Source organism: Erpetoichthys calabaricus, chromosome 6 (genome assembly GCF_900747795.2).
Source record: "Erpetoichthys calabaricus chromosome 6, fErpCal1.3, whole genome shotgun sequence".
Taxonomy (NCBI): Eukaryota; Metazoa; Chordata; class Cladistia; order Polypteriformes; family Polypteridae; genus Erpetoichthys; species Erpetoichthys calabaricus.
The window spans coordinates 152570463-152593373 of record NC_041399.2 but is presented as its reverse complement, the minus strand read 5'-3'; the positions used below and the strand labels follow the sequence as shown (position 1 = coordinate 152593373).

General features: G+C 36.6%; 1 protein-coding gene across 2 annotated transcripts; it reads left to right on the top strand.

Annotated features, from left to right (window-relative positions):
• Positions 1 to 1034: 1034 nt before the first annotated feature.
• irf4a (interferon regulatory factor 4a) lies at positions 1035 to 22661 on the top strand. Of its 2 annotated transcripts, none has more exons than XM_028804001.2 (9): positions 1035 to 1164; positions 6335 to 6534; positions 8684 to 8870; positions 9284 to 9375; positions 11602 to 11737; positions 13502 to 13609; positions 15962 to 16330; positions 17671 to 17783; positions 21738 to 22661. In XM_028804001.2, the coding sequence occupies exons 2-9, from the start codon at positions 6337 to 6339 to the stop codon at positions 21879 to 21881; spliced, it is 1347 nt and encodes a 448-aa protein (XP_028659834.1). In that variant the 5' UTR covers positions 1035 to 1164; positions 6335 to 6336; the 3' UTR covers positions 21882 to 22661. The 2 variants fall into 2 exon arrangements, with proteins under 2 accessions (XP_028659834.1, XP_028659833.1); XM_028804000.2 differs by lacking the exon at positions 1035 to 1164 and adding an exon at positions 5823 to 5910.
• The last annotated feature ends 250 nt before the right edge of the window (positions 22662 to 22911 follow it).

Genomic DNA, 22911 nt, shown 5'->3' with positions numbered 1-22911 from the left:
ACTCCACTTTACCTAAGCAGGAAGCAAAGTCATTCATTGACATGTGTGTTCATCACGATTTAACTGTGTTATGAGTATTTTCAGTCCTTGTTGACGTGTTTGGTGGGGCCTTCAGGAGGCAGAACCACAATGTGGGTTAAAGATTTCTGGTAACGAATCCTTGACCACACCATCCACTGTGGTGTTTCACATTGGGGTAAAAAAAGTAAAGGAAAGGCCAAAAAAGTCAAGGGGATGTATTCATTATCTGTAGTGCAGAAGAATCTGCAAATATGATCCAGCTAATAAAGCTGGTGTTGAAAGAGTTGGTTTGCTTTGGCCTGTTTCAACATATGACTTCTTTTTCAGGTTATATTTGATTTGTACCTTCCAAGTAATACACAACTTTTTTTATCTTTTTATTGTTGCTAAGCTTTTAAAGTGGAACTTGTAGCAACCTCATCCAGTGAAAGCCTTAAGGAATCCAAAGCTGTCCTAGTCACAGTGGGTATGATGAAAGAAAACAACTCAGGCTGGTGGCAGTCCATTGAATGGGTGCATAAAGAATGCAAGCAAACACTTTGAGTTTATTTTCAGACTGTGAATGAGAATCAGAATCCATAGTGGAGGCCCAGACAGACACACAAAAATATGGAAAGCATGCCAGGCCTACAAAGACAATGTGCCCCATTGTACGTAAACAAGACATGGTGGGTACCACAATACCAAACTGAACTTTTTCTTTTCCTAGGACCATGTCTACCTTTTGCTCCAGTGATCAGTTAGTCCCCAGGCATGAATGTGTAACTCCTGCCCATTAAGCTTTCACTTTGTCTGGGAAGTTTTAGGGGTATTTCTCACACTGGGTTGTATTGTACCTTGTTACACGCAATCACATTTGTCATCATTCTGACAAAGAATGTTCTCTTAAACTTTTCACTTTGAGGACTAACAAACTTTACAAGTGCTCTTCCTGTTAATTTTTTAAACAAGAGTAGCCATGCATAAAGCTTAAAAAATATATGCACCCTGGAAAAAACAGTTTAATCAGAACGCTTGAGGCTACAGTTTGAAGACATGCAGCTGCTGCTGATGAAATGAACTCTTCTTTTTCTATTGTGATTTTAAAATGCTGCTTGATACTCAAGAATCAGCAAGTAGACCACTAAACTGACAAACTGGCAGGTAGGTGAAGATATAACTTCTTAAATTGCATTCTGTACCAGTTCTGTTTTCATTCTGCTAAATCAAATAAATACACTTACATAAATCTCCATCCATCCATTACTTGATCCATTTAATCTAATTTAGCATTGAGATATATCATTTTGTACATCTGTATGTGTGTAATGTATATATGTGTGTGTGTGTATGTGTATATGTATGTATACTGTATTTATGGATTTCAATATATATGTGTGTGTATATTACTGTAAGCATTTATGTACACATTTGTGTGTATTCTTGCAGTATTATTTGGTATAAACAGTATAGATAAACCTCATATAATGTATAAATACAGTACATAGGGATGCGTGCATGTGATGCTGATATTACAACATAAAATACTAGGAGGAATGTAGTGCCATCAAAATAAAAAATGTGTTATTATTGATCAATAAAATAACCTGCGTTGTGTTAAAAATCTTATTTGTTTCACTTTAATACCGTTACCTTCCATCTTTGCAGTGCAATGTAATGACAAAAAAGTAATAGATAATGAAAATATGTTTTAGAAAACCTGCTTAAAAAGTCATTGAGAAAAGTACTAATTGTACACTGATGACGATTTGAGACTTACTGTAATCACTAAGGCAATAACATCTGATATGTTATCGGTAAGAAGAAACGTCTGTAATATGTCTTTAAACTATAACTTCAGGATCCGCCATTCTTTACGAACATTTGACAAGACGCAGAATGACGCATATTGGTCATTATTTGTCAATATGAAGTTAGCAAATCATCTATTAAGTGGACTGTTATTTTTTCTGGATGCCTAGTGTTAACGTGAGAAATCGCCGAAGGTTACAAAGCCACAGAAGTTCTCGCCGATTAAACAGCCCCTTAATGCTTTAGTGAGCTCCGTCGCCCTGCATGCGCTGCGCTGCTTGGATGATCGTAAACAGAGTCAGGTGTCTCTGTAAAAACGGGTTTGTGAGCAAAAGGAGCAGGGGAAACAAGAATTAAATAATCATAAAAACAGAACGGACGTCACTGGCTAACCTTCAGCGAACCATGAACGATACATTATTTATAGCATTTCTCTGTGTTACTTTAACAATTCGAAAAGAAAAAACAATGATAACATCCCCGGATAATACGTCTGTTGATATCGGAGATAAACTCTAGTGCCTCTAAATGGCACAGAAACGGCGAAGGGACAGGGCAGGACAGAACCATGCTCAGGACCCCCTAGCAAAACCAGGACTCATCTTTACAAGTTGAATGCAGGGGACTTTGTTAATGTCAATGATAAAAGATATTTTACCCAAAATGAAGAAAATGTGGCAAAGAAACATGATCCCTGGTCAGTACTGCGATTCTCCAGCGCACTTACAATCATTTTAATTTTACATTTGATCAAATCTCTGTTTGATATGGCAATGCCAATATTACAGTATAACGAATTCATTCGTTTATTATCAAAACCTTTCAATCTGCTTAACGGTCATGGGAATCAGAGCGCACTCAGAGCCCCTCTTACATGGCCATTAATCCTCCAGCCCACAATACCTGCATATGTTTGACATGGCGCACTGCTGTCACACTAAACACAGGAACCCGAGATGGCCTGTGCGCTGAAATTTCCCTGCGTCCTGTAAAAAACAAACAGTCAAACTAACTGCCACCCTTCTGACTTCACTGTTCTTTGTAACAGTTGCAGTGATCACCAGTCAGTGTGTATAGCGCCATGCACCCCCTCTTTAAAGAAATTCACATTACTAAAAACGTACAATGCAATGTAAATACATACCGACAGATGTTTGCTTATTTGCCCCTAAACACTGAGAACCTTAAGGTAACATTTGAGCAAAGATTGTCTACAAAGTGTGACAGCTTCTTTCCGCAGATAGCGAGATACACTACCAGTAATGCTATATTTCAAAACAGAAAGAAATCGATTTTTGTGTTTTTCGTATTAAGCCAACTTCAAAGTTACAGCCTCACAATTTTTATGCACAATTTATTATAGTGTCCATGAATGCTCTTTAAAAAAACGGTAATTTTCGAGCTGGCCAAAAACTTGCCTCTCTATAGAATTATTTCTCTTTTTTCAGTACATCACCGGGTATAAATTGCATGATACGTATTTCCAATGTATCAACTCAGTGCCCTGAAAAAAGACAGGTATCAGTTCATATACTGTACTGTAGTGTTCCATCCCAGAATTTATTAACATGACTTCCCAGCTAATGGTATTAAATTGTGCGGTGCTTCGCTACTCGAAGTAATATTTAACGTGCTTGCTGTATAAATGTGATTGATCAATTTGCAAAATCACTGAAACTCTCGGCATACAGTATATAACATGCGATCACAGCACACTAAACAGTATGTCTGCTTATCTAAACTGATGTTTTTTCTGTATCTGCTTTTAAGTAGTTCTGTCCATAATATATGATTTTCATATGATCGTTTTAATTTCACTTTCCTGCTTTAACTGCAGGAAACAACGTCCATCAAACCATTTTTTAACCGGTATAATTTAATTCAGGATCTCAAGCAGCGAGTCGGGAACTGTGCACATGTACACACTCACTTCGTTTTGGCAGTTATTCGAGCACACGTACGAGTACAAGTAGAAAAAAGCAAACGTGCAAACGGCACGCGGACATTTACCGGGCTTCAGATTGAACCCGGTCTCTTAACGACAGCGCCACCCTACGGCTGTCCAAGTAGAATTAATCGTGATTGTTTAACATTATTCATACGAGCGGCGCGTCTCTTTACTTTAAACAGTATGCGACCCCTAAAAGTGCCCTACTATTGCTTTTTAACTTAACATTTTTCATTCATGAATGTATTTGTATAACTATAGTGTTCGTTCGTAATGCGTTTACTGGTACACTCTCAAAAACATTGGTTCTGTAATGGAACTGTGGTTCCTCGTTTAACTATTCCTTGACAAAGAGCCATTTAATTCTATGAAAGGTTCTTTCCATACAGAATTAGTTCGTGTGGCTTTTAAAGGTTCCTAATATGTGTGGAAATGCAAATCTATACTAAAAGATACAGAAAATCCGCACTTAACCTGTGCTGTTTTGTGCAGCAAGAGTCCTTTTAAAAAAGTGAACTCAGTGGTATTCCACAGATCGTTATCGTCTGTTCACGGTTATGTTTTGAGCCTGTTTCAGATCTACGTAAATAAAGGTTTTGAAACCTTCATGCAGATAGTTCTTTTGGGAACCAGCAATGTTTCCCCATGGCATCGCTCCGAAGAACCAGTAGGCACCTTTATTTTTAAGACTATGTTAAACTAATATACGCCCATCTTAAAAATAAAAATAACAAGCAATAGAAGCTTTATAATAATCTTATTTCTAAGGTATGGCTCTGTGTGTTGGTTAGGGAGGTGGCCGGATCCCATCCCGACAGGACTGGACAAAAAGCATGAAACAGCACTGGACGGCCAAATCCACCGCACAGACCCACACGCAATCTCGGACAGTTGAGAGCTGCCCGTTAGCCGAACCTGCACGTTTTAAAGAATTTAACGGAAAATTGCGCAGTCACGGGAAAAAACGTGCGAACTCCTCAACGAGAGAAACGATCACTGCGCTGCTATTCTGAAATAACATATACTGTAGCTAAAATAAAGACATTACTTTCTCGACAGTTTATACGCGTTTTCAGTGTTAGCAGTGGACTTGTATATTAAGTAATATCAGGTTTAAAGTTTGGGGTTTTCAAGTCAGAAATGCAGAAAACCATGCTGGCTTTTAATTTTCGGGTCAATTTCATAATGTAATTTCTTATAAAACGGTGTTTGCCGTTCTTATAAAACGGTGTTTACTAAGACTTCTTTTGTTGGGTGATGCAACACATGTAATGATACATACGAATAAAGCGACGAACTTTCCTCAGTCCATTATAATAATAATAATAATAATAATAATAATAATAATAATAATAATTATTATTATTATTATTATTATTATTATTATTGACAGTAACAGACGTTAAACACCGTTAACTTTCTCCGCTTGGTACACCTCTTGTAGGTGTTCACAATTTTTGCCACCAGAAGGTGGCGACCAAGTATTTAATGCTTTAATGTAAATTGTAAACTAACGGGATGATAACCTGCTCCGATGCAGAGGACCTCTGTCCCTGTAAGCAATAAGCTACTAAAATGTTTACTTTAAAAACACGAGAGATGATGGTTATTTTATCATTATATGAAACCAAGTCCCCATCACTCAGTCGCGGGCTTTTTTTCAAAGTTAGCCAAGTGTCTCCACGTGTGTTGTTTTCTAGCACCAAATCAATCGCGTTACCCTGCGATATGCACCTTCACAACCTGCACGTTACAGTGAAATCATAATTTGTTTATTTTATACTCTTGTTATTTTATAGTGCAAAATGAACTGTCTAAGTCGCACAGTGGAATATTTGTATTTTCAAATTATATCGAACTTTCCATATTTGCTTCAGTGGTCGTGGGATTTCCCTCGGCTTACTAGCAATCGCAGTATTTAGAGCGTCTCTCTCTCTCTCTCGCCTTCATTATCATAGCTAGATTAAATTCATCGAAACGAACGCATCCAACATCCTGTTAGATACAACCTCAAATTTCGTAGAAGCTCCTCCCACCGTCACGCCTCTTTACTATGAAACTATTTAAGAAACAAAAGTTCCCTTTACTCGTATTGTTTCGGGTGAGACTCTGACAAATTTCTGAAATCGCAAGATCCTTAAAAAGAAGAGGTAAGAATATAGCCTAAACATTTACATAAAAAGAAAGGGTGCAGAAATGACAGCGATACATAACTCCATTGCAGAAACCGGGCTCTTCCTGATCGGTCACTGCTCACTTGCTGCCATGTGCAGATAGACGTGCTCTTGCTGTCAATGAGATGATAGTCTTGGGGGCGCCCAGCGTAGCGCGGCACGCCTGCCTCCTACATGCAGTGTAAGGCTCTTGCCACGCTGCTGTACACCTGCTGCTGGGCCCTAACTTTTGCTACTATTAGTGGTCCTTTTTTTGTACTCGGAGTCTAAACATTTTTGACCAATTTTCTTATTTTAATTTTGTTAGATGAAATATGTGTCTCTGCCTCACCTTAAGTGTTAGCAGTGACCAAGAGTTCATCCCGACAGACGTTTTACCAGCTTCTTGTGTTGCTCGCAGAGATGAACCTGGACAGTGACCTCAGCATGTCGGTCAACTGTGGCAATGGAAAGCTGAGGCAGTGGCTCATCGAGCAAATTGACAGCGGCAAATACCCGGGGCTGGTCTGGGAAAATGATGAGAAGAGCATTTTCAGGATTCCATGGAAACATGCCGGGAAACAAGACTACAATAGGGACGAGGACGCCGCGCTCTTTAAGGTACGGAAAAGATCCATCTATCTGCGTACAGCCCCGCGACCCTGAGTTGGATTTTCCTCGGGGTATTGCCGTTTGCCTCCCACACCATCAGAATCTTGTGTGTGAGGCTGCAAGATGATTTCAGTTTGGCCCAGCGTGTGAGTGTGCGTGTGGACGTTTGCGTGTTTGAATCCTGCAATGAGAATCCCTCCAAAGCCTTGACTTAGATTATGCAGGTGTGAGAATGTTATGTCATGTTAGCTATATATTAGACATGCATGACTCCTGCTCCTGACACTCATCTGTCAAAAGTATCAGGTGCCTTGATCTTGTAATTTGCTTGGTCCATTGTAATATGTGCACATCACGAAACCTTTAAACTGTTAAGTTTAAACTTCATCTCATATATATATACAGTATATATATATATATATATATATATATATATATATATATATATATATATATATATATATATATATATATAAAACAATATGTGCGCTCTGAACATATTGGTTACGCAGTAATCATGCAGTATAATAATGTGAGAATAGGTTTTTATATTTAGGAGGCACTTATTTAGCACCACTCCAGCTACCACAGATACACTGAAACGGACAAGGTGGTAGTATTACCTTCTCAACTCTTTCATAAAAGAACAAGGGATCATGATATTAGCAAGATCTGGTTGAATGTGAATTCAAACAGTTTTATTACTTTTTTTCTATTATTCTGTTTTACTTTCTTTTTTCCATTATTATAGTTGCATCTTTTCTATTGTTAAGTCAACGCACACTTTTAAAAAGTGTTTCCTATTGTGCAGTATTTTGTTTCTCTAACTTCTATATACAGTATATGAAGAATATAAGAATTTCAACAATTTGTAAATTAATGTATTTACAATACTCATTTCTTATTCTCTTTATATACATTATGTGTATTTATTCCAAATGTTACATAAGTTAAATTATTCTCTTTTTAACTGAGACATACAAAGTGTAATACTGTATATCCTTTGAAAAGTTAGAGACATGCTGCTTTTACACTTTGACAAAGACAACAATTTCTAAAGCAGTACTTTTGCTACACCACTTCTGTGCTTGCAAGGTATAGTTGCACTGAATGCATTAATTTCTGGTAAAATTCTGATGTTATTTATACCACTGAGGCATTGTTGGTTTCCTCTACCTAGTCATTAACACGTGACAGCAGTCATTGATTCAAAAAGTTCAAATAAGCTATGATGTACAGTTTAAAGGTAGTAATGGATATTTTGCTGCATACAGTAGAATGTGGCTGAACAAATATCAACAATATAACTTTTTTTTTGGAGTAGCTCAGAAGCCAAAAAATTAAAAAAATTATGCAATTCATGTTTAGATTTCAAGTAGTGATGTGTGTTCAGACTCTCACACTGTGTAATGCACAATGTGATCTACATGTCGTGGAGATGTATTTTTGTATGCCACTTGTTTTCCTTTCTAGTTTATACTTTTGTAACTTATCAATACTTTGTATCAATTATATGGCTCCTTTTCACTATGTGAGAGTGCAGTATACACTCAGTGTTGGCGTACAGGAAGCCTTCACCCAATTTTACATCTTTAGAATGCTGGACAAGAAATTATTTTTTTAATACATTTTGTTCTTGACCAGCGGCAAAAAAAATGTGAGGACTGTTGACCAAAACAGAGAGTGTTGTAAGGTGTTTTCACTTCATGCACTGTATGGCATGCAGCTAACCGCGTTGAGTGTGACAACATGCATGCATACTCCAAAGACTCCACACATGAGTTCAGTAGTGCATACTTATCTTAAAACTCCAATTTCAGAATCATTTCACATATTATTTTAATGAAACCAGAACATAATTTGCTAGGATTGGCTTAATTTCCAGAAATACTATCTCTCATCATTGTTTACTGTGTGCATACACTTTCTGAGTACTTCTCTCTTTTATGAATTTAATTCAGGACATGTAGTGATACTGTTTTCAGCCACTTCAGTCACTGGTATGCCGAGGTGTAAATGAAGAATAATGCATGTGATTGCTTTTCCTCAGTCATTGTTTCATTTTAAAGTGTAGGCGATGCTAGTCATGTTCTTGGTGTTTTACTTGGTCTACAATAACACTGACAGAAGTTAAATTCACACCATTATTATTGTGTAGGCATGGGCGCTTTTCAAAGGGAAGTACAGAGAGGGCATTGATAAACCAGATCCTCCAACATGGAAAACAAGATTAAGATGTGCCTTGAATAAAAGTAACGATTTTGAGGAGCTGGTTGAGAGAAGTCAGCTGGATATTTCTGATCCTTACAAAGTTTACAGGATTATACCAGAAGGTGCAAAGAAAGGTAAGTCCTTTCACATTTGTCTTTGTGGTTGGGTGTGCGTGACGGTGCATATTTAGTTTTAGTATGAAACGTAGATGTATTTTTGTCGTCATCTTCTTTAGAGCATGAATGGCAGGGTCATCATGACACAATATGTAGTTGCCACCAATCTTTATGATGCTAAAAGACTATACATTAAATATGTTTCTGCATTAAAAATACTAGCACTTTGAATTGTGATATTTCCTTAGCTTAAGATATTAAGGTCAAGTTCTAATTTACTTGTAGGTTATTTTGATTCAAAAGAATAGAAAGCTAATCTTAATACAGCTTTTGGTGCTGCAAGAGAAAGCCCAACTTGAAACAGAGGCTCCAACATTTTTAAAATGCAACTGACTTTGCATGCATAATCATTTAGTTTTTTACAACACTAGGAGCAAAGCAGCTTGGTATGGAAGAGCAGTCCATCCATGTGAACCCCATCAGCTATCCTGTGCACCCTTCCTTCTCTTCTCTCCAGACTCAGGTAAGATCCTGCCTTCTAATCAAGGATTGATCAGTATGATTATATGATAGATTTATTACACCACTGTTTATTCTTAATGTGATATGAATAGACTCACTAAATTAATTAGAAAATGATTTCCACACTGCTTGGTTTCTCTGAATGAAGCATTTTGCTTAAGGCAGGGAGGTTGAATCTTAAAGTAAGGGTCTATCTAAGTGCTTTAACAGTCTAAAGCACAACACTGTTTTCCTTTTCTTTGAAGAATAAACCATATCTGATAAAGGGTCCTGTATGTAAAAATCATTTCCAAGTAAAAGGTCAGAACTACTGAATAAGCTTGAATGGTGGCAAATCTTGTATTACTCATTTCCTATAAGTCTTAGGTAGGCTGACATTTGCTACTGACAGCCAAACAGTGCTGCCTGTCTGATGTGGAATCCAGTGGTGATCATTAAAAGGAATGCTATCAACTCATTTTTACTTTGAATCTCTACTCACTTCTTCCCTGTGAGGCATAATGAGAGATTACAAAAAAAAAAATTGAATAATAAAATTATATATAAAATTGAAACATATCACCAGTAGTTAGCACTACTGTCTCACATCTCTGGAGCCCTGGTCACTGGCTTTGAGGAGTTGTCACATTGTGTTTGCCATTGTGTGGGTTTTCTCCAGATACTCCACTTTTTGTCTCAGTTCACAAACATATGCAGTCTTAGTTATAGCTGACTGTAAATTGGTCTGGTATGAGTTAACATAAATGTGTGTCGAGTAGGCAGTGCAGTGAAGTGGCGCCCCATCCCAATTGTTTCCGAACTGGAATATGATGTTATTGGAAATGGGTTCCAGTTCCACGTGAGCCTGAGTCAGAATTTGTAGCTCAGAAAATGGATGAGTAGGTTACTATGAAAGACCCACAAATATGGAATATTAATCAAAAATCAGAAATAACACAAAGATAACTGAGAATATTACTTAGTACTGTATATAACAAAGTCAATTGAGATTTATCCATCCACCCATCTAATCACTAAACCAGCTTGATCTAATTTCTGATTTTGGGGGAGTCACAGTCAATCCTGCTAGGTTTGTGCACAAGGCAGGATGTCATCCTAAAAGTATCACTAATCCGTCTCAGGGTACCCTTACTCACAGAGCCACACTCATACATAGTGGGACAGTTGACCCTGAACATATTAACTGCAATACTGCAAGATACATCTTTGGCATGTGGGAAGTAAAATTGAGAGAAATCTACATTTATACATCAAGAATATACAAAATTCGCTCAGATTGTGTCCAGGTTGATATATGGACTCTGTTTGCTGGTGCTGTGAAGTAGTAGATGTAATCATTGTAGCACCAGGCTTACTAAATATGATTTATCTGCAACAAAATTTGTGGATGCTGTGTGGTGTAACATTCATTAATGATGCTCATCATGCAGTATTTAATTTCACACTGAAACGAGACCTTAAAAAACTTGCACTAGGAGAACAGGTTTAAAATAATAAAATAGTAGATACGCTACTGGGGCTGAGTCCATCATTGGTCAATACATGAGAACGAAACGCAGAAAAAAAACAGACACTGATGCTTTTGTAAATAATCCTCCTGAACCACAATATGAAGAGGGAGTCTGATGTGCACCCAAAAACTTCAAAGTTTCTATGAATGGTATTCATCTTTTGTCTATTCTTTTACTTGTTGGTTTGACACCATTTCCCTACATGCAACTTTTCTGTCCTCCATATAATGGCCATATTGTGTGATAACTGTGTAACCACTTGTCTTTTTGTCCAGTAATGTCTAGCTTACAGTAATTATGTAATATGAACATGAACAGAAAGACAGGATGCATATAAACAGAATGGATTGATATATACCCATCTGTAGTGTTACCTGTAATTGGTGTAATAAGAGTACACAAGCATCATATTTAAGACCTGTGGTATGTAGAAGATTCAGCCAAGAAGCAACAGTGACACCCTAAGTTAAAGATAGTTATAGAGATAAGTATATTGCACAGAAGTAAGAATAAACACTTGCTCACCTTAATTTGACTGTTACTTTACAATAATGTGGTCGGAAACATTACTTCTAGTGGTATATCACTAATCTCAGCAAAGAGAACGCCTGCTCAGACTCCTCACATTCTGCTCTAATATCAAAAATAAGACATGAAGCTTTCACTTCATCAAACTAATAAAAGTGCAGACAGTCATTTTATTGTCATACTTTCAGGTGCCCAATTACATGGTTTCACATGATCGCAACTGGAGAGAGTATGTCCCAGAGCAGCCTCATCCTGAAATTCCTTACAGCCCATGCTCATACCCAACACGAAATCATCCTTGGCAAGGAGGGGCATGTGAAAATGGTAAGCCTTTTTTTACTTATTTCTGAAGCACCTACTATGTGTGTGATTGTTGAGTTTATGGGTCCTCCAAGTGGGAGACAGCATAGGTTACAGAGAACACTAGGCATACTATTTCAGCAATCAGAGCAAATTTATTTTAAATGACTTGCTGAAGATTCCACAAATGTTTGGTTTTTAGACTCTGTTATGGTCAATATATGGTTTGAAAATGGTCAGTGTGAAGTTTGCTTCTTTTTCTCGTGACTGCTTGTGTTTGTCAATTGCTTTCCCCATATTTCAAAGATGTGCAGGTTGGACTGATTGGTTACACTTAATTGACCCCATGCAAGTAAGTATGCACTTTGATGGACTACTACTGAATGCAGGATTGGTTCTTGCCTTGCATCTGGTATTGTGATGATAGGCCCTAAAAACAGAATAGAAGCATTCTGTAAAAAAGATGGTTAGAAATTTGAGGATTGGTTGATGAATTCATTTATAGTTTTTGATTGTCTAAACCCTGGGCCAGAACATTTTTAACTGTTGCACATCCAAAGAATAAGACACCATGATAGGGCACTTATTTCTCACTGAGGCCTTACAGCTCCAGAGCCGTGGGTTTTTGTAGAGTTTATATGTTCTCTCTACAAGTAAGTGTGGGTTTATGTGTGAGGGTGCCATTTGATACTTTGGGTACTCATTCAGGTTTGGTTCCTGCCTTGTGAGACAGGGCCAATAAAAACCTTTGACAGTGGTCACACTTAAGGCATTTTACAAGTTTAGATACATAGTAATCCTGTTGAAATGCATGTTGTTACTGCTGGAGCACAGTGAAAGTAAGTGACTTATTACGGTTTACATTGAGGGTAAGAAGAAGGAGCTAAACTTGCACACTTTGTGTTTAGTAATTCTGGCACATTGCTTGTGTGACTGCCTGACTACATAACTCTGTGCTGGTTAGAAAAAGGTTCAGAAAAATCATGGCTGGGAGCACGGTTGTCTAGTTTTGAATTGGGTTACAACCAATGTCTTTTTTCATTATGTACATACTGAATTAAGACCCTAATTAGCAGAAATTCCTTTATTCATTTCCTGACCCATTTAATCCAGTTTTTGGCTAAATGGCAAAAGCTTTTCCTTGCACCAAAGTGCATGAGGCAGGAACCCATCTTGGATGAAATGGAAGAACAGAAATTAATGTGATTTATACCTGTGAAGTGGATAGGGCAAGTAGTGATCTAATTTTTTTTTAATATCTCTGAAAACATTTAGTGAAAAATTATTACTGTCTATTTCTCCTTTGATTTAATCTAAGGCAGCTTGCAAGTATAGGATTCAATGCAGTTATTTACATACGTTTTTTGAGTGACAGGCAGGAACTGAAACAACACATTTTAGATTTTCGGTCCAGTGCCTTAGCCACTACACAACATTGTTTGGATGGGTGCCTAGCTTTCTATTACCAAGATTTTCCATCAAGTCAATATAAACTGGGTGTTTGTTATTAATGTCATCTTTTATGTTTATCAAAAATGTGCTGTGTTGCCAAATAGGTAGGCAGAACTTGAAATGAAGAACAGCATTAGAAACATTGCAGGTCACTTTTGGATTTGCCCTTGGGTGCTTTATGAGAGGAATCTATGCTGCCTAATACTATCTGGTTCTCTATTGCTACCTGTAAACTCATGTAGCTCACCATCCTGTGAACAGTATAAAAATACCATTGACTATGAAAAAGATTTTAAAGCGTAAATAAATTTCACTTTTGTCCCCATGTTGTTACAGGATATCAGATTACAGGATCCTTTTATGCTTGTCCATCAAGTGAGTCTCAAACACAGGGGCTGTCATTGGACCCTGCCATGAGATCTGCAGAAGCTCTCGCACTTACAGGTGAGTCAGTATTATTCTGCATCATTCATTGCAGCTCCAGCCCATAATGTTAAATTCTAAAGTCACTTTTGTACATTTTTCTGATTAAAAGAATGTTTTCATCGGTGCCTTTGAATAAAACACATATCTCAGGGCAGATCAATGAGCACTTATCTTACAACTGTCTTACTGCTTTACAACATGTTCCTTGGTTGTTTACTTGATCTGCATCATTCTAATCTGCTGTTCACTTGGTGTTTCCCATGAATCACTTTAACTTCTTTCCATCTTGATTCTGTTTAAGTTCACCAGCAGCAAAAACACTGTGTTTATCGTATGAATTCTTCCTAAGATTCTGTTGACATTTGTTGATTTTCTCATTTATTTTCTTTCCTGCCATTGAACCACATATCACTCTACTTCAGGTTTCTATTTTATCAAAGATTCTTGAGTTCTTTGCGCATACACATAGTTAATATTTATGTTGCCCACATTAAGCACATGTTGGCTGTTTAATAGCAATGCTGCATATCTGTAGACTCCAGAAGTGAAAAAAACTGGAAATGAGATGCATATAGGAATTCAATGGAAATCTGCATTATATAGGAAGCAAAAATGCTGATTTTATCCTGCTGCTTTTGTGCTGGCAGGTGTGTATGTGTGTGTAATTTTGCTTTTGTTTGTCCCTCAGAAACTGGATTAGGATCACTGTCTGTCATTTACTCTGGTGATATTGTCTGCTAGTGAATACTGATTTTAAAATAAAGTGTTAGCTATGGGTAAATGAAATGAGAGCTTTCTGTTTTATTCATTCATTTTCTGAACCCTCTATACATTGGTTGTGGTCTATTTGGGCTGCAGTAGTTCTGATTTGAGCCCATGGAAAGGTATCAGAAAACACATTCATACAGAGGCACTTCAGCCACACAGTTCAACTCAGCAGTGCTTGACCTGGAGAACCAGAGTGAAAACTTAAGTCAACTCAAAGAAAACAAACCCAGGACTCGACACTGGGAGCTAGTGCTGTTAAACTTCACAGTTACATGCTGCCATTGCTAATCACATGAGATATAACAAATAGAAAAGACTATTACAAGGGTGAACATTGAAGGTTCAATGACATGAAATGTTTTTGTGTGTGCTCAACTAATTGTGCTAATGTTAAATCCAGTTTAAGTATTTGCAGTTGCTTTGTTCATAAACATTATATTTTCCCCATGTAATTCTTACAACTTTTACCTTCTTCTTCAAGTTTGCCAAAGGTAACCAATTAACAATTCAGTATTTGCTCTGATTCACTTTGAGTGTCAGTGGAGTTAAGTGAAATAGCCATTTCTACACAGTATTTATCAACTATAGTAGAGCAGCTTGTCCCAGTTCACATTTCTAGATCAAGTCCAGTAATGATATAAAACCTGTGCTCAAATCATTTATCTTTTTAAAATCTGCATTACCTCCAAAGGCATGCACTTAATGTCTTTGGGCTGCCTTCATTTTTCATTTATCCCCATCTCTAAGATCAGGCTTGAATTATAATGATGATGTGTGTATATCCTTCATTATCTGACCCTTCTTTCATAAATACGTCTACTCTGACAGTAGCAGACACCAGCTGAGATGACCCCAACTATTATCTGAACCAATTTTTTCCATTATTGTGTATTAAGGAACCACAGCCAGTTCAAACAGCAGCACATGCAAAAGAGAACCCAATTCTGGACAAAATACCAGTATACCACACTCTGTGTGGTCACAGAGGGCACATTTAGAGTCACTAAATAATCCATATGTGTGTCTTTAAGGTGTGAGAGGAAATGGAGAAAATATATCAGGATATCCAGATAATGTGAAAACCCTACATAGACCAGGTCCTGCTGGAAATCCATCACTGCGCCACCATGAAGGGACTCATGTTGAATATATTTCATTTAATAGTCATTTTATTGATGAGTGGCACAGTGATTAATAATGCGCTTTCATAGTTTATTAGTGAGTAATTTACATGGTCTCATCATATCTGTGTGTGTTATTCTCTGAGATTCTTGACTTCCCAACATCACAAATGTATGTGTATTACTTTAATTTATAATTCTAAATTGCCCCCAGTGTGTGTGAATGTAGGTGGTGTTGTATACATGACTTTGCCCAGTGTTGGGCTGGCATCCTATCTAGGGATATGCTGAGCACTTAAGTGACAGTCTGTAGGTTTTCACACAACTAGATTAAGCAGGTCAAATACATGAATTGTATTTCAATGACAGCTTAATATGTGGTTTTGATGTTTTGACTAACACAGGGAAGGGTCAGTTTCTCTGATCACAAACAAGTGACCCCTTGTTTACTCTTTGTTTATCCAATTCTTTCTCCCCACAGACTGTCGTATACACATTTGTTTGTACTACAGAGAGATGATGGTCAAAGAGGTGACAACAACAAGTCCCGATGGCTGCAGAATATCCTCATGCTCAAGTGCCGATGACAAACTCTTTCTGCATAGCTCTATGGACCTTGTGCTTTTTCCCTACCCTTTTCCAACTTCCCAAAGAAAAGGGATGGAGAAGCTCCCAAACCACCTGGAAAGAGGGGTATTGTTATGGATGACCCCTGATGGACTGTATGCCAAGAGACTCTGTCAGAGTCGTATTTATTGGGAAGGACCTCTTGCACCCTACAGTGACCGACCTAATAAACTTGAAAAAGAACAGATCTGCAAGCTGTTCGACACTCAACAGTTTCTAAGTGGTAAGGTCTAGTATAATGGAGTTATTTTATAAAATAAAATAATCAGCAGTCTTATTTGCCCTCCCGGTAGCCAGTTATATGCAAACTAACAAATGAAGCATGCATGCGGCTTTCTATCAGGAAGTGAACTGCATCACTGCCTATGGTTTACCCAAGCATTTAATGCCGTGTTGTGGAACTAAAGACAACATTAGTAAAGAGATACAATCAACAAAGAGGAATATTTAATTCATTGTTGCTAGATCAATGCAAGTTCCATTTGTCTTAAAAAGCAATTAAAGGTATAAAGTACTGTACATCACACTTGTGAGTTATGTTATTATGAGGAGGAGAAATACAAATGACCAGCAGGCATAATGTAAATTACCATGGATTCATTCATTTTTGTACTTGGAATAATTACTGTAACTACTTTTAAGTACCTAATAGAAAACTCCACTTAAGTAACCAATCAGCTCCAGATACAGCAACTTAGAAAGTGTATGTATACCGTAACAAGTGCATTTAGGGACATAGTTAACTGATTTGAAAGTTGATTCATTTTTTTAGTTAAGGGTTCTGTTGAAGTCTCAATGAAAAATTGCTGGCTACTTCATACCTTGATGGAGACTAAGTGTGAAGCTTTGCCAATAAATTATGATGTCAAAGAAGTACTGAATCATTATAATCTGAATATAATGCAATTGTAATGATGTTTTCAGTGAAACATAAATACTAAGTACATATTTGTTCAGGCTTACATGATTCCTTTCCTGTTTTATATATTTAGAAGTGAATGTCTTTTTTTTTTTTTACTTACCTCAATCGGTAGGAAAAGTGAGTTGATGTACAAACAGCTTTCGCGTGCAGTCCTTTCCAGGCTTTTGATTAACTTTTACTGGAGATCCATTTTTTTTGTTTGTAATGGCTGATGGACAGAGAAAAAAAGGAGGAAAAAATACAAAATATACAAGTTGAAGTAACATCTCATAAGATACATTTGAAACAGTAATCTAATCCAAAATTGAACTTGCACAGTACGTTTCTCTGTTTTAAGATAGACAAGATTGCAAATTCACCAGTGGTTTTAAATAGTAGATTTTGAAATTTATATTAGAGATATCACAATGGAAATTAAACATTCCAGGCTAATTTCCTTAAAGAACCTCAAAAAAATTGGTCCACTGAGAGCTGAGTTATTTCATATAGATGGACAGACATATTAATGTCCAGAAGGATTGTCAACCTGTAAATGTGAATGATTTAACTTAACAAAAATTATTCATCAGAATCCCACTGATTGACAAAATCTGTGAAAACAGAAAAATCAACTCTTTAATGTTGAATCGTTTTTTCTGCAGAACTTCAGGCCTATGCACACGATGGACGTTTGGTTCCTCGCTTCCAGATTGTGTTGTGCTTCGGAGATGAATTCCCTGACCCACAAAGGCAGAAGAAGCTTATCACAGCACATGTATGTTATTTTTTTTTTCCTTTCTGTTAAAAGCATCTTTGTAACTTATATCTATATTTTGCATCAGTGATCAACATGGTCATGCAGTGGTTAGCAATGCTGCCTTGTGTTATCTATGATATGCTGCATATACCTCCTTTGAACTGAGATTTTACATTTTAAAAGACTTTTTTTTACTACAAAGCCGTTACTTTTTATGAAAGTAATGTGAATAAAATAAAGAAAAAATGGCTAAGCAAAACATGTTAATGCAAGGAGAAATGTTACACATTAATGAAGTGAAACCATTAAAACAAATAAATAAAAGCATACTTGTACTGTGCAATATACAGTATGGTACCACATTATGCGCAATTCCTCACAAAAAATCCAAAAGCAGCACCCATAGGTTGGTATTAGCTGTTGCAGATAGCGATTATGATGGACATCTGTAGCTTTGATGGGAAAGTATTCACAAGCTCTTCAAAAGCAGTGGTCACAAAGCACAGAACTTAAAGCTAACATCATTTTAAGGTGCATGCAAAGCTTTTTATTATTCTTATAAGTGATCACTAAATTACAATCCTGCACTTTGCCCCACAGCAACTCAAAAATGGAAAGAACAATCCATTACCTGTATGCATTTTTTGCTGTGACTGTTTTTTATGTGCACATATGGCCGTTGAGTCTTGTGTTTAACTCCCTGCCTGGCGACTGTCTGGGTGGTGTTTTGCATGCTATCTCATTTTGTGCTTGTGTCTTCTACATGTTCCTCTAACATCCAAAATCAGGGTATGTGAGGTTAACAGGCGACTCTAAAGTAGCCCACTGTAAAAAGAGCCATTTGAGTGCCAGCCCATCTATGATTCATTTTTGTCTTGTATCCAATAAGGGGGCATTGTAACCACATGGCCCAATCATGTCAACTGGCTCCTCTTGATGCAAAGAAATAGTGGTTCTTCTTCTAGGTTCGCCTTTTATCCTGTCACAGAGAATGGGCCCAGCAACAATGGTTTGGTCTATTGCACTCAGAATCTCGTTATTTTATTCACTACCCAGTGCTTGTAACCATTGTTGAGGACAGTAATGCAGACTGAGTGGTCAGTTGATAGCTTTGTACTTGAGCATTCAGTAAAAGATTTGTTAAACTACTGCCACTGCACTGATTCATTGTCTCAGGCTCACCTCTGCAATCACTAAGGAACAAAAGTCCAGACTGCTTGAATTCCTCTTGGGGCAGCTGCTTGCAAGCAATTTTCTTTTCTGGGACAAGGACCATGGCTTCATATTTGGAGAAGATAATATACATTTGAAGCACATCACACAGTTCTTGATGAGGCCAAGAGGGCAACATCATCTGCAGACAGCAGGAACACAACTGTTAGGTCCCCAAACTCTTCAAAACCTCAAGTGCTCCTAGATATTCTCACCATGAAAATAATGAACAGTAGGGGAAAGAAGATTTACCATTCAGCAGAATAAACACCACACTGAATGGGTTCAACTGAATACCAAGTGTCCTTGAATCAATATAGGGTCTGCATAGTATGCTCTAGAAGCTGCTGTGAAATCCCATAATCTTATCTTTTTTAATTAACTATTAACATGCATTATAAAATAACCTTCAACTTATTTTGTGTCTTTTGATACAGAAGATCAACTCAAGCACTCCACAAATACAGGTGCATATTTCACTTTTTACATACATTTATGACATGCCATAAGTGATCTTATGTTATTATGTAGATTGATAATTACACTATTACAATAAATGATATAAAACTCATTGGTTGAATGTTGCATTAATGGCTGAATATGGAACTAATGCTACTGCATTAAATGCTACTCAGTCATTCTTTCTTTTATCTCATACTTATATTAAAGAAAAAGTACTTTTCATGGATTTGTTCTGGTATATTAGTCCTGTTGTAAATTAACAATTCCACACAAGGCAGAAAACATTCATCATTATTTATTTTAAGGCACTTCTTTTTCAATCATTTATTTTTTTAAACATGTTTAAAAATGAAAGACTAATCAATGACATCTTGGTAAAGAAATCAGAAACAACATTTCAAAATCCATTTTCTTTAGACACATTGTTTAGCTGTTGAACTTTTCTTAATTCCCCTGTTTCAGCTACACTCTGGAGAGAACCTCATATTTAAACGAGACTTGACCTTGTTTCCTTGAGGACAAATATTTAATTTAAAAACATAAGCAGTGTTTCACTTAATATGAACAACTTCCCCACTCACTGAAAACATGAACATTACTACTAGTTGCTCTCCATACAACTCCAAATTATTTACTTTCTTCTTCACATCATATTTGATTTTTTGATTTGATATACTTTGTTAATCTCGTGAGAAGAAATTGTCTTTTTGGCATGACCTTTGGGGTTCAGAACACAGGGTCATCCATTGTACAGCACCCCTTAAGCAATTTTCAGGCTAAAGGCCTTGCTGAAAGGCCCAACAGAGTTGGATCCCTTCTTGCAGTAATGGGATTTGAACAGGCAACCTTCCAGATACCAGCTCAGGTCCTTACCCACACAACCACCACTCCAGATTATTTAAAATAATGCATATTTTAAAATACAATACAGTATACAGTTTTGTTACTTGGGCAGTATATACGTGTGACAACGTCTGAGACCTGGGTTAAATTCCCAGCCTGGTCACAGTCTGTGAATCTTTTACATTCTTTCTTTGTCTCCATTGGCATTTCTTGCAGTACTTGGTTTTCGTTCCAAATCTGAAAGACATGTACAACTGGTTGATTAGTGCCTTTACATTGACAATGTATGTGCGAGAGTGTGCATGTACTTGAATGAGCTTTGTGATGGACAGGTATCAAACACTTGGGTTTCTTCCTTCCTTGTGCCTGATAATGATGTGTTAGTCTCTAACTCTCCACAAAGCTTTAATGGAAAAGTGGATTTCAGAAATAGATAGATAGATAGATAGATAGATAGATAGATAGATAGATAGATAGATAGATAGATAGATAGATAGATAGATAGATAGATAGATAGATAGATAGATAGATAGATAGATAGATAGATAGATACTTTATTAATCCCAATGGGAAATTCACATTCTCCAGCAGCAGCATACTGATACAATAAATAATATTAAATTAAAGAATGAAAATAATGCAGGTGAAAAACAGACAATAACTTTGTATAATGTTAAATGTTAACGTTTACCCCCCCGATAAAGCATTACTAAGTATGATACACCATCATATAAAAGTGATGGCAAAGTACATATACATATTAAAAAAAAATCTTGTTTGTACCGAAGTAAGCTATAAATCCATCCATCTATCCATCCACTTTCCAACCCGCTGAATCCGAACACAGGGTCACGGGGGTCTGCTGGAGCCAATCCCAGCTAACACAGGGCACAAGGCAGGAACCAATCCCGGGCAGGGTGCCAACCCACTGCAGTAAGCTATAAATAGATTCTCAAACGTTTACTGCAATATGTCTTGTTTATAGTTTTTATAAGTGAAAGAATGTAACATTTTGGTTCATTCATTCAAATTTGAATGAATGAATATTGTGCCTATGATCTTGATCAGCTGTGTTCTTTTCAAACATTTATTGGATCGGACAGCACAACATTTATCATTAGCCTTGTAGCTTCAACAGATACAGTTGGTGATATGTAAACATGTGGACATTTTAAAATGTCAAGACAAAAGCCACACTGATAATGTAGATCTCTGAAAATAGCGAAACCTTAAGTGTGGGTGAATTAAGGCAACTCACATACACTGTATAATCAAAATGCTAGCCCTCAGTGTGATGTGAAAAAGCGGACTCAGCTTTTTTCTGTATTAGATGGAATTATCTAAATAATACAAGACAGTAAAATGCCTACCTTTTAGTGATTTAGTAATTTGACTTTGTCAATTGGTAAAGGACATTATTTGTCTAACCTTTCTTCTAATCAATTCATTTTACAGGTAGAGCCCCTTTTTGCCAAGCAATTGTTTTATTTCGCTCAGCACAACAGCAGTCCTTTTATTCGAGGATATGAATTATCCGAACACATTGCTAGCCCCGAGAACTACCAAAGATCCATTCACCATCCTTCGATTCAGGAATGAAGGCATGCCTAAGATTGTTTTAGAAAAGATCTGGTAGAACACCAATGGATACCCAAGGTTCCAAAATTTCTGTGGAGGATTCAAAATTGTGTCTTAAGATAAAAGGGAAGTTACATGAACAATGGGAACCAAAGCCAATTTCTGTTGAAGGTGGCGTGGAAAGGAAAATTAATGAACAATGAAAACTGACAGAGACAAACTAAAAAGTACTTTTCTGCAAATGATTTTTGTAAATCTACAATATTTGTTCCTCAAAACTGAAGAAAAATGTTTATATTCTCTCAAAAAGAGACATGGAGAAAACAAAATATAGGGTATACTACCCTGCTATTATTCGTTCAGTATTTTTGTATTTTTTTAATCAATATTTTATTATTATCTTTTTTCTCAGGGAAACATAAACCTACTGTAATTTGTACATTATAGAAATGCTGAAAAGATGTAACAAATATCATGGAAAACAAGTTGGTGTTATATTAGAATCACAAAGGATTCAGAATTTATTGCTTTCTATACAGTTTCATTTATTAAACTTCCCAAACATTTTAATCACTGACGGACATTTGCTACAATGCTTAAATTGAAATCTATACAGTCCACAAACAGATGGAGAGTGCTATAAGAAAAGACTCTCTGGTTTGTTTGTTTTTTTTTCTTTGTACCTATAAGCAATTATTTGCTGTTTTTTGTTTCTGGATTATGGATTGATTTTGATATATTCACAAAGAAAAACACAAAAAGGAATAAAATATACCTATTTTTGGTATTTTTGATAATACATTTTTAAGTGTTTTTGACTTTTTTATAGTAGGAAATCAAAGACATATTTAATTATTATTAGGTGTACCTATTCGTTCAATTAATGAGTTGTTATGTCCTCCACTTCCAAATAGTTGATTTCTACATCACAAGCATTAACATTTGCAAACGTCTGTGTAGATGTGGTTCATTATTTTTTGTGAATGTAACTGCTGCTGCTAACTTAGGCAGTGGTAGATTTTACAGTGTCTTCGGTGTGGATTTACTGTCT